General features: G+C 43.6%; 1 protein-coding gene across 1 annotated transcript in view; it reads left to right on the forward strand.

Annotated features, from left to right (window-relative positions):
- LOC126124802 (solute carrier organic anion transporter family member 74D-like) overlaps positions 1-19170 on the forward strand; it is a 241642-nt gene extending 222472 nt beyond the window's left edge. The window contains exons 11-14 of the mRNA XM_049915128.1: positions 9896-10062; positions 12635-12738; positions 14435-14536; positions 18076-19170. Coding sequence (XP_049771085.1) covers positions 9896-10062; positions 12635-12738; positions 14435-14536; positions 18076-18230 — 528 coding nt within the window. The 3' untranslated portion in view covers positions 18231-19170. The remainder of the gene's footprint in view (positions 1-9895; positions 10063-12634; positions 12739-14434; positions 14537-18075) is intronic.
- The last annotated feature ends 317 nt before the right edge of the window (positions 19171-19487 follow it).

Below are 19487 nucleotides of genomic sequence, written 5' to 3' on the forward strand. Positions count from 1 at the left end.
GCGCATTATATTACATTTATCTACGTTTAGGGAAAGCTGCCAGCTGTCGCACCATGCATTAATCCTTTGCAGGTCTTCCTGGAGTACGTACGAGTCTTCTGATGTTGCTACTTTCTTGTAGACAACCGTGTCATCTGCAAATAGCCTCACGGAGCTACCGATGTTGTCAACTAAGTCATTTATGTATAATGTAAACAATAAAGGTCCTATCACGCTTCCTTGCGGTACTCCCGAAATTACCTCTACATCTGCAGATTTTGAACCGTTAAGAATGACATGTTGTGTTCTTTCTTCTAGGAAATCCTGAATCCAATCACAAACCTGGTCCGATATTCCGTAAGCTCGTATTTTTTTCACTAATCGTAAGTGCGGAACCGTATCAAATGCCTTCCTGAAGTCCAGGAATACGGCATCAATCTGCTCGCCAGTGTCTACGGCACTGTGAATTTCTTGGGCAAATAGGGCGAGCTGAGTTTCACATGATCTCTGTTTGCGGAATCCATGTTGGTTATGATGAAGGAGATTTGTATTATCTAAGAACGTCATAATACGAGAACACAAAACATGTTCCATTATTCTACAACAGATTGACGTAAGCGAAATAAGCCTATAATTATTCGCATCTGATTTATGACCCTTCTTGAAAATGGGAACGACCTGCGCTTTCTTCCAGTCGCTAGGTACTTTACGTTCTTCCAGCGATCTACGATAAATTGCTGATAGAAAGGGGGCAAGTTCTTTAGCATAATCACTGTAGAATCTTAAGGGTATCTCGTCTGGTCCGGATGCTTTTCCGCTACTAAGTGATAGCAGTTGTTTTTCAATTCCGATATCGTTTATTTCAATATTTTCCATTTTGGCGTCCGTGCGACGGCTGAAGTCAGGGACCGTGTTACGATTTTCCGCAGTGAAACAGTTTCGGAACACTGAATTCAGTATTTCTGCCTTTCTTCGGTCGTCCTCTGTTTCGGTGCCATCGTGGTCAACGAGTGACTGAATAGGGGATTTAGATCCACTTACCGATTTTACATATGACCAAAACTTTTTAGGGTTCTTGTTTGGATTGTTTGCCAATGTTTTATGTTCGAATTCGTTGAATGCTTCTCTCATTGCTCTCTTTACGCTCTTTTTTGCTTCGTTCAGCTTTTCCTTATCAGCTATGATTCGACTACTCTTAAACCTATGATGAAGCTTTCTTTGTTTCCGTAGTACCTTTCGTACATGATTGTTATACCACGGTGGATCTTTCCCCTCGCTTTGGACCTTAGTCGGTACGAACTTATCTAAGGCGTACTGGACGATGTTTCTGAATTTTTTCCATTTTTGTTCCACATCCTCTTCCTCAGAAATGAACGTTTGATGGTGGTCACTCAGATATTCTGCGATTTGTGCCCTATCACTCTTGTTAAGCAAATATATTTTCCTTCCTTTCTTGGCATTTCTTATTACACTTGTAGTGTAACCACTGACTTATGATCACTGATACCCTCTTCTACATTCACGGAGTCGAAAAGTTCCGGTCTATTTGTTGCTATGAGGTCTAAAACGTTAGCTTCACGAGTTGGTTCTCTAACTATCTGCTCGAAGTAATTCTCGGACAAGGCAGTCAGGATAATGTCACAAGAGTCTCTGTCCCTGGCTCCAGTTCTGATTGTGTGACTATCCCATTCTATACCTGGTAGATTGAAGTCTCCCCCTATTACAATAGTATGATCACGAAACTTCTTCACGACGTTCTGCAGGTTCTCTCTGAGGCGCTCAACTACTACGGTTGCTGATGCAGGTGGTCTATAGAAGCATCCGACTATCATATCTGACCCACCTTTGATACTTAGCTTAACCCAGATTATTTCACATTCGCATTCGCTAATAACTTCACTGGATATTATTGAATTCTTTACTGCTATAAATACTCCTCCACCATTGGCGTTTATCCTATCCTTGCGGTATATATTCCATTCTGTGTCTAGGATTTCGTTACTGTTCACTTCCGGTTTTAACCAACTTTCCGTTCCTAATACTATATGCGCACTATTTCCTTCAATAAGAGATACTAATTCAGGAACCTTGCCCTGGATACTCCTGCAGTTTACCAATATTACGTTAACTTTTCCTGTTTTTGGTCTCTGAGGACGGACGTTCTTTATCAACGATGATAATGTCCTCTCTGGTAAGCCGTCAGGTATTTTATCGTTTCGCCCAAGGGGGGGTCCCTCTAACCTAAAAAACCCCCGTGTGCACGCCACACGTACTCTGCTACCCTAGTAGCTGCTTCCGGTGTGTAGTGCACGCCTGACCTGTCTAGGGGGGCCCTACAGTTCTCCACCCAATAACGGAGGTCGATGAATTTGCAACCATTATAGTCGCAGAGTCGTCTGAGCCTCTGGTTTAGACCCTCCACACGGCTCCAAACCAGAGGACCGCGATCGACTCTGGGCACTATGCTGCAGATATTAAGCTCAGCTTGCACTCCGCGTGCGATGCTGGTTGTCTTCACCAAATCAGCCAGCCGCCGGAAGGAACCAAGGATGGCCTCAGAACCCAAGCGGCAGGCGTCATTCGTTCCGACATGTGCTACTATCTGCAGCCGGTCACACCCAGTGCGTTCAATAGCTGCCGGAAGGGCCTCCTCCACATTACGGACGAGACCCCCCGGCAAGCACACCGAGTGCACACTGGCATTCTTCCCCGACCTACCCGCTATTTTCCTGAGGGGCTCCATAACCCGCCTAACGTTGGAGCTCCCTATAACTAATAGGCCCGCCCTCTGTGACTGTCGGGACCTTGCCGGAGAATCGGCCACTGGCCCAACAGGCGAGGCATCCTGTGGTGGCTCGGAAACGATGTCATCACCACTAGGAAGCACCCCGTACCTGTTGGAAAGGGGTAAGGCAGCTGCCACGCGGCCAGATCCCACCTTCGCCTTTCGGCCAGGCACGCGCGAGCCCACCACTGTCCGCCATTCACCCTGGAGTGATGGCTGACCGGTAAGATGCTCACTGCCGGAAGACGCAGCGACATCAGGGGCTCCATGTGATTCCAAGGCCACCGAAGTAGCCATAGGTCTCACCACAGTTGCCCCAACGCTACTACGAGCCGACGCCTGCGCCTCGAGCTCGATGAGCCTAACAGACAAAGCCTCCACCTGCCCCCGAAGAGTGGCCAACTCTCCTTGCGTCCGCTCACAACAACCACAGTCCCTACACATGACTATGTTTACCCTACTCTATACGATGACAAATTCCCAAGATAATCTTCTGATGAGCTACTCTGATAATCAAGAAACACTCACTGAAATACGAACGCGAAAACTACGCTAGGTTTTCCCAGAAAAACTATTTAAAAGCTAAGCGCAGCAAATAAGTACAAAAACGCTTTATACAAACACTACTCGCTGCTGCTGGTGCTCTCGCTCTGGCTGTCACAAGACAACTGCTGATTCAAGTGACTAGTGGCTAACGGCCGCGAAACAAACAAAGACGGTTTTAGAGCGCTTTCTGTTCTAAACGATCAAGAAAACACTAAGAAATCTAACACGAAAACTACGTAAAGTTTTATCAAGAACTGTTAGTTACTATGCAGAGCAGATAAACACAAACAGAATCCCTTCCTTAGTGGAAGGTCGTAAACAAAATGCAAAATAAACGCTTTATACAAACAGTACTGTGCTGCTGCTGGTGCTCTCGCTCTGGCTGTCACAAGACAGCGCTACGATCGCAGTTCCGAGGATGCGCAGCAGTTACTCTGACTCAAGGAGAAGACATGTACGCCATTTTCAGATCGCTGCTGCCGACGTGTCCTCTTTGTAGCTTATTTATAATGTCAGCCGTAACTGAAAACGCTGCCGCGTGTGACATCAGATCTGTGATTAGTTATCCAAATGAAAAGAAAGTTAAACCAAATTCCTTTGGTTTCATTGGAAAATCTGCGAGGTTTACGGACAAAATGCTATGAGTGATTCAATGGTTACAAGATGGGTCAGACTGTTCAATGAAGGACGTGATCAAGTGCACGATGAAGAACGAAGTGGACGCGTGTCTGTGGTCAGTGATGAACTGGCTCACACAATTGAAAAGAAGATTAAGCACAACAGTAAGTTTACACTTAGTGCCCTTGCTATTGAAGTTCCGCAAATCTCATGATCACAAATTCAAGAAATTGTTACTGAAAAACCGAAATTTCGAAGTCTTTGCTCACATTGTGTACACAAAATTCTTACTCAACACAAAAAACAACGGATTGACAGTGCAGTTCAGTTTTTGACACGCTACAATGAAGAAGGCGATGGTTTTTTTTCTCGGATCGTCACGGGGGATGAAACTTGGGTATCGTACGACACCCCTGAAAAAAGAAAAACGGCAATCAGTGGAATGGAGGCACACTTCATCCACAACGAAGGTTAAGCCTAAGCAAATCTTGATAGCTCGAAAAGTCATGTGCACCGTTTTTTGGGACAGAAAAGGCATTTTGCTGATTACTTTCTTACGACAAGGCCAAACAATCAATGCACATGGTTACCGTGAGACCATTAAGAAATTGCGCCGCGCAATTTAGTACAAGCGCCATGGATTACCGTCAAAAGGAGTAGTTTTTTCCACAATAATGCCCGGCCTCACACGGCGAATGTGACTAAACTACTCTTATGGGAATTTCACTGGGACCCGTTTAATCATCCTCCGTACAGCCCGGACCTCGCTTCTACCGACTTTCATCTCTTCTTACACCTAAAATCTGTCCTTGGTGGCCAACACTTTAACGTTGATGACTAGCTGGAAGAACATGTTACCACATGGTTAGATACACAGGCGGCAACCTTCTATGAAGAAGGCATACAAAAACTTGTCCACCCTATGACAAGTGCCTAATATAAATTTCGGAAGCTATGTAGAAAAGTAGTTTAACAGTTATAGAAAAAATGGTTCAAATGGGTCTAAGCACTAGCGGACATAACATCTGAGGTCATCAGTCCCCTAGACTTAGAACTACTTAAACCTGCCTAACCTAAGGAGATCACACACATCCATGCCCGAGGCAGGATTCGAACCTGTGACCGTAGCAGCAGCGCGGTTCGGGACTGAAGCGCCTACAACCGATCCGCCACAGCGGCCGGCTTAACAGTTATAGATTTTTGTACAATAAATGTTTTTTCTGTATCTGTACACGTTTGTTTTATATAACCAGGGGCCTGATGACTTCAGATGTTATCGAGCGAGGTGGCGCAGTGGTTAGCACCCTGGACTCGCATTCGGGAGGACGACGGTTCAATCCCGCGTCCGGCCATCCTGATTTAGTTTTTCCGTGATTCCCCTAAATCGCTCGAGGCAAATGCCGGGATGGTTCCTTTCAAAGGGCACGGCCGACTTCCTTCCCTATCCTTCCCTAATCCGATGAGACCGATGACCTCGATGTCTGGTCTCCTCCACCAAACAGCCCAACCCAACCCAACCTCAGATATTAAGTCCCATAGTGCTCAGAGCCATTTGAACTGATATTGTCACCAAATACTAACTCTAAAATATGTACTCAGAAAAAATTGTCGGGTATTATTTATTGAATGATTCTCCTATATGCATAGGGTTTTCGAAAATGATTTACAGCAGCAGTTTTTGTACCTCATTTATTAATAAGAATGATTTAGTGTACAGGGGATCTGCCATACTCCCCATAGACGTCAATACACAGCTGTCAACTTCGTGGCAACATCATTACTGTCTGACGGGTCCGGCGTTTGGGACACAACGTACCCACGCAGAGCTGCCTGCATTCTTCGCTGCTGCGAACCTCTTATCTCGCTGCGCGTTCGTCATGTTATTCACTAAAGCACAGTCAGACGGAGCGAAATCTGGTGAAAATGGTGGGTGTGGCACAACAACAGTCCCCGGGTGTACGGCCGGTCCATAGTGTCCAACGGGCACAATATTTCGGCGATCAGACATGTCGCCATCGTCAGGTGCGCTGACGAACTGAGCTCCTGAGGGCGGGCGGCCGCCCTAAATGCCCTTCCCCCGCGAGGCGCTCTCTCCGCGGTCCGCGCCCGCGGCCGCGCGACGGCGGTCGCTGAGAGGCTGGCGTCGGCGTCTGTGGCGGCGTCGGTGTAACTGCCTCGTCCGCCCTGGTCGCTCGTTCGTTTTCTTTGCTGAGCATCTTTTTAATAAGACTCAGTGCAGGTTCCCATGCCTTGCTGAGGTTATAGCCGCAATCTCTGTTGATGAGTCCATCCCTGGTACGAATTTCGATAGCCTCTCTAACGACGCTGTCCCAGTATTTAGATGTCTGTGCCAAGTCCCTGGTATGTTGGTAGTCCATTTTGTGATTTACGGACAAACAGTGCGACTGCTGACTTGTTGGGGTACATAAGTCGAGTGTGCCTCTGATGTTCTCGGCAAGGATCTTCGATCGTGCGCACTGTCTGTCCAATGTAAGTCTTCCCACACTCACAGGGAATCTGGTATATGCCCGCCTTCCGCAAACCGAGATCGTCTTTGACACTTCCCGATAATGCTCGTGTTTTATTGGGCGGGCAAAAGACAGTTCCTACTCGGTCTCAATATTCGTCCTACTTTCACCGATAGTGCGCCAGTATACGGTATATAGGCGGTGGCTATCTCTTCCTCCGTGACTTCGTCCATCTCCACACGCTGTACGGTAGAGGTGGGGCGGTGAGCGCGTCTGATCTGCCATTCCGAGTACCCTCTTTTCCGAAATACAGTTTTGAGGTGTTCCACTCATGGGGCAGACTCTCTGCGTCCGAGATGGTGCGCGCCCTATGCACCAGTGTTTTTAGTACCCCATTTCTCTGCGAAGGGTGGTGGCAGCTATTTGCACGCAAATACAGGTCGGTGTGCCTTTTCTTCCTGTATACCCCATGGCCCAAGGTGCCATCCGCTCTTCTTTTCACCATGACGTCCAGGAATGGTAAACTTCCTTCTGCTTCGGTCTCCATAGTGAATTTGATGTTCGGATGTATGGAGTTCAGGTGTGTAAGGAAGTCTAGGAGCTTGTCCCTTCCATGGGGCCATATCACAAACGTGTCATCAACATAACGTAGAAAACAAGTAGGTTTCCATTTGGATGACGCCAAAGCTTCCTCCTCGAAATACTCCATATAGAAATTCGCAACCACAGGCGAAAGTGGGCTCCCCATTGCGACTACTTCTGTTTACTCATAGTATTCTCCATTAAACAGAAAATACGTTCTTACATCCACGGCGAGTGCGCCTCGAGGGGGAAGGGGATTTAGGTCGGCCGCTCGCCCTCAGGAGCTCAGTTCGTCAGCGCACCTGATGATGGCGACATGTCTGATCGCCGAAATATTGTGCCCGTTAGTTATTATGGACCGCAGTACACCCGTGGACTGTTCGAGCAAGAAATACGCCGGGAAGAAAAGTTGAAGAATCACAACCCCAGTGATGTTAGCTTTGCAGACGTGGCGTTGCTGTGGTTGGACCGCGCATTGTCGTGGTGGAGGAGCACTGCCTTCGGCCACTTTCCCCGTCGTCGTTTCTGAATCTGTTGTTTTGACTCCTTCCACAGAACCCATGCTGTCCATCTTTGTCGACGACAGTTGCCTTTCATCTTGTCCATAGTTTTCTCTACTAGATAACGAACAAGCGCTGTCCTTTCACTATACACGGCTGTCACCTAGCGGCTGCGTGGTGCGTTAGAATCAGTTCATCGTCATAGGAGAGGATGTCCCTGTAGTTTAAGCGGTACTCGTAAGACGGGACGAGGAGAAGGAAGGAGAGATTAGTGTTTAGCGCCCCGTCGGCAACGAGGTAATTAGAGACGGAACACAACCTCGGATTAGAGAAGAATTTGGAAGGGAGCCGGTCACGCTCTTTCAAAGGAACTATCCCGGCATTTGCACAAACGATTTAGGAAAATCATGGAAAACCCCAATCAGGATGGCAGGACGCGGATCTGAACCGCCGTACTCCCTCGGTACACTTGTAAAACAGCACACTGTAAAGCATTTCCGAACGCACCTCGTATTTTGTACATTGATTATCGTTATAAGTTAAGACTTTTATTACTTGAAAACTATACCAGGTTGGTTATCAACATTATCATGATACTTTTTAAAGTTTAATTTCTCATTTGTACACTTCAATTTGTGCGCCCCAAGGGGCATGTACAACGTGCGGTCAGTGTTGTATTTAAGTCCATGTGCGTGTAACCTCCCGCTCACTTATCGACCTTAATGACAGTGAAAAATTAAACCACGTGTACCTAATGGAAATTTGGGAAAAGCACTCTTCACCGAAGTTAATCTGTCGGTAAAGAGGGAGGAAGGGTTACATCTAAATGAAAGCAAAAATGCAAATGAAATTGGTGGAAATTAGTTTTGAAGATGGGTAAAGTTAGTAAAGAAAGTAAATGTGCGGTCGCTACGTTAACAATTAACTGGCGTTAATTAGATATTTGAGATTTGCGGAAAATTACGGTCGCCAGTCCTATGGACAATTACTATATTAATTGAAAAAGAAAGGTTAATGCACATATAATTAGCACTAAAATCGTGGCAACTGGAGGTTGACACGTGTTGTGTGAAAACTGAAAGTTTGTCAGAAGAAATAAGTTTCGCTACACTCTGACTTAATTCAGCACAAGAATTAATAAAACCGGCAAATTGAAAGTTAATTTAGTGACTGAAATTAATAGTGAACTTTGTTTCTGGAGCACTACGAAATTAAATAAAATAAGGTTAGTCTTGGGCTACCTCAACAATCATCTCAAAAGCAACTCGAATCTACGCAATTTAGAAATAAGAGATTTAACTTTGAACTTGAATTAAATGATTCTGAACAATTAACAGTAGTAAAATTTAGTAGGTACCAAACTGAGCTGCAGTCACAGGTAAGCTAAAATATGGTAACAAAACTGGCGCTCTTAATTTGTGCTTGTGTAATCTAAATATAGTTCTGTTTGGTTATTGTAGCCAGCTATGAATACTTTAACTGAACTTTCAAATTAAAGCAGGGAAATGGAATGATATTATTTGAATGCTGGCATTTGATTTTCAACGACACTCTCGTTCATTTCGGAAAAGGAAGGGACCCTGCTTGGAAATGCAATTGGGACAATGAGCAACAAAGGTTCATGCTAAGTTGCTGCATTTTAGTGATGCAAATGGAAGAGTTTGAAAAAGGTCTGCCATACAGTTCTAAAACTTTACGTGCTTTCAGTCTTCCTTGTTGGTTGATTGAAGGTTTGAAGTCGTCAATCGAGGAGGTGGCGACAATCACTCATTGTCGGCCGTCGCTGTTGCAGAAGCTGGATGTTGGCGCGCCCTCTTCTCGACACGGTCACCAGGCGAAACGGGCTCTTGATGTGTGCCAGCTAATGTTTCTCGTCCGCGACATCGTGCCAGAAACTATCATAGCAAGTCGAGCGCAATCACATGCTGCCAAACCCTGAAAGCGCGGCAACTCGCGGGGTCGTCACTCAACACACCTGCTCCACCGCCCTACTCCAGCCAGACTCTGCTCTGCCCGCGCTCCACGGGGCAGAGTTAACACTACCCAAGATCCTAAACACTTTGGTTCTCCACACGACCTATCGATGTAATCGTTCGATAGCATAGTTTTCTCTAGGCAAGACCCAGAGTAAAAATACAAATAATATTTACAAAACAATCCAATTATACATCGACATAAATGCAAACAATTACAATATATAAAAACACAGAAATGTCATATCTTCAGGTAACAAAATAAGGAAAAAATTTATAGTACAATAGATGGAAATAGGAGGATATGCATTTCCGGCGTTACATGCGATCCACGATCTCGACGGCGACATGAGCAAATGTATTGCGAATGTATGTATTCAAGTTACTAATGTCTGTAAACTGGGTGCGGTATAGGTGGTGAGGTCGTGCCTGCGGCTGTTGCAGACGTTCAGCCGGTGCAGCTGCATCCCGGGGACCGGCGGCGGCCACGCCGTGGAGGGGGCGTGTCCCGCCAGCTGCGCCGCCAGCTTCGGCGCCTTCCTGGCGCTGCACTGCCTCACCAGCTTCCTCGTCGCCACCGGCCGCGCCGGCAACCTGCTGCTGCAGTTCCGGTACGTCACTCACTACGCACTACCTTCGCGTTGCTTTCATAACATCTTCGCGGTCTTACTTCTTAATCTAATGCCCACAGAACCATCTGACTAAATTTTACTACACTCCATTTCCCTTGTTTTACTTTTCTTGAAGTTCATCTTACAACCTCTTCTCAAGAAGCTCCCATACCGGGTAAAATGTAAACTTTCACGGCCTTAAACGTCACACAACAAAATTTTCTGGATATTACGCCGTGGTCGGATGAATTTCCTGCTGAAACCTAACTTTTCATCCCCACCTGGAGATATCATCTTGAAGGGAGGTTGTAGCTTTCTCGAAGGTCCGCTGCACACCCTGGCACGCTACTGATTGAAATAAAATGTCATCCCACCCCCCCTTGTTATCTACAAATCCACTCCGTAGAAATAAGAATACCTAAAATTGTGCAAGGATGCTCGAAAATCTTTGGAAAAGAAGGCATTTACAGGATATCGTCTAGCTGTGGAAACTTGAACTTGAGTGGCCGAAGAAACTGCTACACCTAATACTGTGTAAAGCCCCTGCGAGCACGCAGAAGTGCCGCAACAACACGAGACGTGGACTTCACTAATATTTGAAGTAGTGCTGAAGACAACTGACACCATCAATCTTGCAGGGCTGTCCATAAATCCGTGAGAGTACGAGGGGCTGGAGATCTCTTCTGAACACCACGTTGCAAAGCATCCCAGATATGCTTAATAATGTTAATAATGTTCGTGTCTGGGGAGTTTGGTGCCTAGCAGAAGTGTTTAAACTCAGAAGAGTGTTCTTGGATCCATTCTGCAGCAGTTCTGGATGTGTGGGGTGTCGCATTGTGCTGCTGGAATTGTCCAAGTCTGTCGGATTACACAATCGACATGAATGGATGCAGGTGATCAGGCAGCATTCTTATGTACGTGTCACCTGTCAGAGTCGAATCTAGACGTATCAGGAGTCCCATATCACTCCAACTGCACACGATCCACACCATTACAGAGCCTCCACCAGCTTGAACAGTCCCCTACCGACATGCAGGGTCCATGGATTAATGAGGTTGTCTCCGTACCCGTACGCGTCCATCCGCTCGATACAATTTGAAACGAGACTCGTCCTACCTGGCAGCATGTTTCCAGTCATCAAAAGTCCAATGACGGCGTTGACGGGCCCAGGCGAGGCGTAAAGTTTTGTGTCGTGCAATCATCAAGGGTACACGAGTGATCCTTCGGCTCCGAAAGCCCATATCGATGATGTTTTGTTGAATGGTTCGCACGCTGACACTTGGTGATGGTCCACCATTGAAATCTGCAAAATTTGCTGAAGGGCTGCGCTTCTGTCACGTTCAACGATTCTTTTTCGTCGTCGTTGGCCCCATTCGTGCCGGATTTTTTTCCTGCCGCAGTAATGTCAGATATTTGATATTTTCCCGGATTCCTGATGTTCACGATACATTCGTGAAATGGTCGTATGAGAAAATCCCCACTTCATCGCTACTTTGGAGATGCTGCGTCCCATCGCTCGTGCGCCGCCTATAACACGACGTTCAAATTCATTTAAATCTTGATAACCTGCCACTGTAGCAGCAGTAAACGATCTAACAACGATCTAACACTTATCTTATATAGGCTTTGCCGTCCGCAGTGCCTTATTCTGCCGTTTACATATCTCTGTATTTGATCACGCATGTCTATACCAGTTTCTTTGGCGCTTCAGTCTAAAAGTATGGACAGAAAAATTACTACAAAAACACAGGGACAGCTGCAAAAGGGGAGAAATACACAGATTAACTGTTGCGGAACATGCTTTGCAAACAGGAGACAACTGGATTCGATTTTATAAGGCTCAGGTATTGAAAACCACAAGCGGATACTGTGAAAGACTATATAGAGACACCGTAATGATTACTAATTTTAGTCAGAAGGAAGAAGGTGTGAAACTGAATGGTATCTGGATTTCGGTGGCATGTGGTGATAGCAATAGCGGGCGACAGCAACCGACAATGCCAATTCCGTTCGAGTTTTCTATCTTTCATGCGATCTTCAAACTCTTTTGTCGCGTCTGTCTGAATTACGATGACATCGACAAACCTCAAACTTTTATTTTTCATCCTGAACATTAACATCTTTTAAAAATTTCCCTTTGTTCTCCTGTGCACTCTGCACAGTGCACAAATTGACTAACTATGGTGACAGGATACTAGAAGTGTCACTTCTTTTCATGTCTTGCGACTCTCGTAACTTCAGTCTGTTTTCTGTGCAAATAGTACGTAACCTTTCGTTCTCTATATTTTATCCCTGCTATATCCACAATTTCAAGTTAACATTGACGAAAGCTTCCATGTATGCATGTATGTATGTAACAAACATCCTGCAAACGTTGAAGTTCTCATAACCAAACTTGCGAATATAGAGATGTCCGTTTGCATTATTCTTTACCATCATAACAAAAGACTCTGTAATAATATACATAAACTGGTACCCTACATGTAGTGGACCATAAAATTAAGAAATACTAAAACGATAAAAATTATCGAGTAGGGATCTTAACTCTTCTTGTCTCGCTTCACCATTCCAGGTGTGTGAAAGAGGCGGACAAGGCGCTGTCCATCGGCTTCGCTGAGGTCCTGCTGTGCGCTCTCGCTTTCGCGCCAGGGCCCGTCGTGTACGGCGCTCTCCTCGGTAAGCTCAACCAATGCGGGCGTTTATCACTTTAAAAACTGACACAGCACACACTCATTAAAGACAATGTCTACTTTCCTTGTACATACACATTTTTCACTAACTAATTATCAAAAAATTATATCTAAGCATGAACGTTGTGCCGGCCGTTGTGGTCGAGCGGTTCTAGGCACTTCAGCCCTTAACCGCGCTGCTGCTACGGTCCTGCCTCGGGCATGGATGTGTGTGATGTCCTTAGGTTAGTTAGGTTTAAGTAGTTCTAAGTTCTAGGGGACTGATGACATCAGATGTTAAGTCCCATAGTGCTCAGAGCCATTTGAACCATGAACGTTGTATCCAGTTTTGATTATAAAATGATTATAAAATAAGTTCAAGATTGTAATATTAAATTTGTCTATGTTGCATGGGAATGGTTGGGGTCAGATACTTACAACAAAGTTTATAAATTACTCTTTTCAGCTTCAGTCACGTTTTACTCCAATACTTACTGGCACGACCTGTTTCGGCTACATGCTTCCATGTATAGACCACAAAACATCACGTCCGTGCGTTCAATATTCCAAAGATAGCAGTATCCCGCATAATTTGATCTCCCGTTTCACTAAGCTCACTTCAACTTCAAAAAATCAACTTCGCTTAATCCACAATGTATTCCACTCAGACTCAATTCGTAACAATTATCTTCATATAAACTTTTCGACTGAACACTTCAAAATCAATAACTTCACTTTTTATCCACTTTATTACACTGAAATCATACTGTTCTAAATAGCCATGTAACAAACATTAACAGCGTGGATGAGTAAGTTTGCACCAATTCGAGAATAAAGCTGAACATGAACTCACTCGATCTTTACAGTATCAATTCCACACAAAATCTTTATCAATTTGTAACATTCTTCTTTTTTTCCATTATTACGACAAGGTTGGACGAGTCGCTTCGAGACGTCTATTTTTGGAACTCGACCTTTCCATCCGCCACTGCCACACTCCCGCTCGTATCATGAAACAGAAATAAACACAAACATTTCTTTCAGTATTACAGTTGTAACAGCGAAACATAAAATTCATTTTACCATATCTAAACGTTATAACAAACCTACAGCCACTTACTTTTCACGTGTCACGTGGCGGGAACAAATCTATGATTCAGCGCTCCAAACATTGTATCATCTAAGCACGCCTGTTTAAGCATTTTAAAATGAAAGTTGTTTTGTCAGGTCATTATGATATGGTTGATGCTTTGGTGACAATTAACTATAAGTGTTATACCTGTACAGAAATTGAAGGTTTGGCACTGAGAAGGGTAATATCGAAAGAGAATGCTATGAAGATACGGCATCTAGGGCGTGAAGGGAATATGTATACTGGATACGTAAACGGATGTTATATGATTTTACTGTCAGAAAAAATGTAGCATATTAGAGATTATACAGTACAAAGACGAAGTAGATAGGTTTTGATATACCATGGTGCTGCTGTACTAAGAATAAGGACACGAAATAGATAGGAGCCTTAATTAGCGAATTAATACGGTCAATTGCATCAGATAGTAGTAGTCAGATAGTGGAAGTCAGTTAAATTCATGCTGCGAGTGGAGGTGACAAAAGCTTCTGCAGAAACGTTGTACGATAAATGCAGGAACATTGGCGGAAAGGTAGCACATGAGTAAATCTGTCTTTTGCTGTGTTGACAGATTCAGCATGCCTGGTGTGGGGAGAGACTTGCGGCGAGAGGGGCAGCTGCTGGCTGTATGACGGAAAGACGCTGCGCTATCTGCTCAACTTTACGGCAGCAGGTGAGGTCGCCGGCTACTTCAAGCAGTTCTTTGTTTCTTTCTTACCTCGTAGTATAATTTTGAAGTCCTGATGTTTGTTGCAACCGTAGAGACAGCATGAAGCCAACGGGCACGAAACAAGTAATACTGGCTTCACTTTACACGTTATGCCGTTAGAATACCGAAGCTGCTTTTGGAAATATCAGCGAGGAAGAAAAGCATACAGCCACACTACAATATGATTCTGTCATTTATAGCGGCTCTAACATTATTTTCAAAGCCTATGCACCTTAATTACTCGAGGAAGAGTTTTACTTTGCACAATTCATCATAGAAGTGTGCTTCGATGCGTAACATTTGGACCATGCGCCAGAAGAAGAACAACATGACGTAAATCTTTATTCCTGCTGTTATGTTTACATTTAGGGTCTTGCCAGCTAAGTGATTCCGTCTGTTGTATCGAAGAGCAACAAAAAATAATTACTACAAAAACTAAAAATGATCACAGCAGAATAGAGAATGGTAACGTGTTCGGATGACATTCCAGAGCATATTCACATTTATATACGAATGCAGTAATATTGATACTGATACATAATACATTTTTGTTCAGAAAAAAAAACAGAACACCATGAATGATTAGAGACAGGACATTCATATCCACAGGACATGTACATTAGTATGTTCTCCGGAAATGATTAGCATTTGAACCATGTCGACCCGTGAATTCAAGGTCGACATCGATATCAGGGGGCAACACCACCTACTAGTAAAATGTGCCTATGGCTTTCGTTGTCCCTATAAACCTAAGGTAATGAATCAATGTGACTTGAGATATGCAGGATGCCTCGCAGACGTGTGCAGGGACCGTACTGTCAAATCAGTGAGTTTGAAAGAGGGCGCATTATCGGCATGAGAGAATGTGATGCATCCATCAGGAAAACTGTTGTTCGTGTGACACGAAGTGTTTCAGCAGTGCAACGGGTGTGTGCAGAATGGTTCAAGGAAGACCGTGGAAACGACGAGATGGGTCAGGTCGCACCGCCTAGACCCCCCCCCCCCCCCCGGAGAAGATCGACACCTCATCCGAATGGCACTGCAAGATAAATCTGCGTCCTCCTCGGCTCTGGCGCAACAGTGGAACAGTGTAACACATCGTACATTATGAGGAGTGAGAGTCCCTCGCCGTTTATTACGGCACGTGTTACGTGTTTATCGTCCACTTTTCCTCTTGCCTTTGACGAATGTGTGGGACGACGTCACTGGGGATAGGAATGGGTGTCGTGTATTCTCCGCCCTGTGAATGTTCCGCCCTTTATTTTCCGCCCTGTGAAGTTTCCGCCCAGAAAAGGTCGAGGAAGGGCCCACTGATCCCCTGGGGACGCGAGCTAGCGTGCTCAAGCCGTACCGTATTAGCCATACTATATGTTGCATGTAACAATTTCAGTGTTATTAGATCTGATATGTATAGGTTTTTACGTAGAGTGTTCTTAGTGACTAAACAAACAAAAAAAACAAGATTCTAATAATCTATGCAGAAATTTCATTTAGAACAGAAACACAAGTGGACCACAAAATAAGTAAAAATAAATAAATAAATAAACAAGTAAAGTGCGGTCAGGTTCTTGAAGGCCCATTTGTTGGCTGGTTAAATGCTGAAATTTATTAAACTTACGTCAGAGAAGCACTCGACCCAAAGGACATGAAAGAAGGCGCAAAAATATTTGTAGATGATAAAAAAATTGACGAGACGAACAAAAATTAAGAACCTATTAAGGAGGTGGTTCTTGATAAAACTGAAGGACGTATAGAAAACGCAGAATATCTTGCACACAACTGCCATGCAAAAGAAGACAGTGTATTAGTTGAAGAAAGAGCAAATGAAGAAGAATCCAATGAAAGCAGAAGTAATATTTTCTTTTTTGACATCTGTCAGTGACCTTTGGCTGTCTTGGAAATCTAACAGTTGAATCATCAAAACAGTTACAAAAATTTAAAACAACATTACTCATTCATTTTTGTTTAACAGACAATGAGATTAAAAAAAGCGTTAGCTAACTGTTAACGTCGTACGCCTTTTATATCAACCATAGCGTGACAATGTTTTAGAACTTGGATGGCACATTCAACTCAAAATCACAGTTTGTACCATTCTTGTTGTAGTCTCTTTACCACAGGCACGAGTTTGAACAAGGCAAACACATTTGTTAGAAGTTTTCAAGCACGGTTGAATTTTTAAAAAATGAGAGAATAAATATTTTCTCTATTAATTCAAAATTATATGAGTTGGTTGAAATTTTGTGGGAACAATTGGTTCCTTACCTCTAGCTGGTTATTCATTATTAAGCCAGGACCGCTGTGAGTGCGACTGAATATTTTCAATTCTTCTGACAAATTCATTTTTACTTTTTTCTTAACAAAATACAGTACGTATGTCTAAGTTCCGACAAAACATTGGTGCGAAATTTCATTTAACTCCTGTAATGTGTGTTGGCAGAGAAAATATGTGTTCTGTCATAGTTAAGCTTTGTTAGCTCAACAAAAATAAATATTACCTTCCAAAAGAAATTAAAGGACTCTATTTCATAATTAGCTTTTAAAAACGAAATACAGTTTCTTCACAATCTGAATTGTTAATTAAGAGTCTTTACAGTAGTAGTCACAGATAACTGTAGACGTATTTTGTCCCTGTACCACTGTGTTTTTTCGTACAAAAGTTGACTTCACGTCAGATGCAAACATAACAGACGTGAACACATGCGTCTGCCATGTGCCGGCCTCTGTGGCCGAGCGGTTCTAGGCGCTTCAGTCTGGAACCGCGGGACCGGTACGGTCGCAGGTTCGAATCCTGCCTCGGGCATGGATGTGTGTGATGTCCTGAGGTTAGTTAGGTTTAAGTAATTCTAAGTTCTAGGGGCTGATGACCTCAGATGTTAATTCCCATAGTGTTCAGAGCCATTTGAACCATTTTTGTCTGCCATGCTTTCATCAGTCTGGCTCATCGTTCAGCGTCTCGTATACCAATGAAGCAACAATATACCATAATTTCTTGTTTCCTGTGAAATACAATGAGGATATGTCCCAGAATATGACGCCGTAAAAAATTAATAAAAGAAAGCAAACCACCCAAGTTGGGTTATTTTACATTTTAAACTCTCAAGTCTGCTGTTACCCACGAACGTAGAAATCAGTGATATTTTATGTTTGAGGAAGTTAATGCGTTACAGAATGCTGTCAGGGTACCCACTCACAAACATGGCAAGACCGATTTTCCTCTCTTGGACATATTTTGATAAGGTTATCAGGTGTTTCACAGTGTCAAATTGAATGTTGTGCTTTTACCTAATTTTGATGAAAATCCGCTGTCACCACTACCACAGAACCAATTAACACCATTCAAGAAAGATTCATTTACTTATCTTCGTCTTGAAGTATTTTGACTAGACTTTATTGCAATTCCATTGCCAGTACAAAAAAAAAGTTTATTTAACACGATGGTGTGCTCAGTACCATTTTTGTATTGAGTGCAATACGAAGTAACAGGAGACACGATTTTGCAGGCTTCCTGATAGCGGGCACGTTGTTGGACGTGGGCGTGTGGTACCACGTGAAGGGCCTCCAGATCTACGACGACGACTACCACGAGAAGAAGCGCAGCAAGTCCCACCAGTCGGAGGCGGCGGACAAGCCCCACGACGCTGTGGACGTCACGTAGCCACGCCGACACCACACCCTCGCCGCCTACAGCTCGCCGCCGGTCAACGCAAGACCAATGCCGGCAACGCATTTCGCCGGCGCGCCTTTCGTACAGCTCAGCACGCCTCTAGTCTACGACAAAACACTCGGATTTTCCGCACGATTTCATATTGTTGGATTCCGCAGCGTCTTTGTACGTCGGAACCTACGTGTCCACCAAATCCGTGTGTGGCATTTTTGCATCCTGTAGTGCGTGTAAGTGCCGTGTGATATTATTTATAGAAGTTTGGACACGTGATAGTTCATTAATTTATTTAATAAAGTATAACACTATATTTATACTTGACCGACGAACAGCCGAATTCAGGCAACGAACAAAAAGGCGAAAATGTGAAAGATCAGCTTGAAGGAGAAATGTGAATAAGTGTGATTCTATAAAAGAAGAACTTGTTTCAGTGATCTCCCAACTTGTGTTCACAGACGTTTAGTGAACAAGTTTTAGAATGTGTAAGGGAACGAACTTGTATTTTTTTCCATCATGTTAGTTAAGAATCCTAAGTTATTGTAAAATTCGTCCTCTTATTTTGTGATAAACATTTTTCAAGTAACAAACTTCTTTCATATCTAAGAAAACAGATATTCCTTTCTGCTTTTCTCGGCACTTTAGACTGAATTCCTTTCTTACGTCTTTCAGATATAATGCAATTACCATAAAAATTTGTCTTCACTGTAACATACTCACTGCATAGCATGCAGGGTAACAAACTTCTGATTTTTGTCGTTAATACAAAACCTGGCTTCCAACTCTTTCTGTTTCCATACTGATAGAAATTATGTAATATGCTTTTAAATAACGTCAGTTAACTACTAAATAATAACATATACCTCCTTTGTTCTATTTCAAATTCCAGGCCAAGAGCATGAGTTAGAAGACTTTTTTTATGTTCGATATATTTACAACTAAGACTTAGTCACTATGTGAAATCTAAATTTTGTTGCACTCGGTTGTTCAGATGTGAATATTCGTTTCCCATTAGCATAATTACATTCATAACATCTCCAAAGTCCACTTGTTTGACTATTTATGCAAAAACAATGTGAGCAACGTTCTGTTAAAAAAAAAAACAATTTTTAGATGTGTTGTCTCACTTCTAAGAAATTGATTTTGATCCCTGTGTACTATTCCTGACAGTTTACACCAATTACGGAGGAAACCCATGACACTGGTGTAAGAAAGTGAATCAGTAATTTAAGTTACGAAAGTTCTGATGAATAT

Source organism: Schistocerca cancellata, chromosome 1 (genome assembly GCF_023864275.1).
Source record: "Schistocerca cancellata isolate TAMUIC-IGC-003103 chromosome 1, iqSchCanc2.1, whole genome shotgun sequence".
Taxonomy (NCBI): domain Eukaryota; kingdom Metazoa; phylum Arthropoda; class Insecta; order Orthoptera; family Acrididae; genus Schistocerca; species Schistocerca cancellata.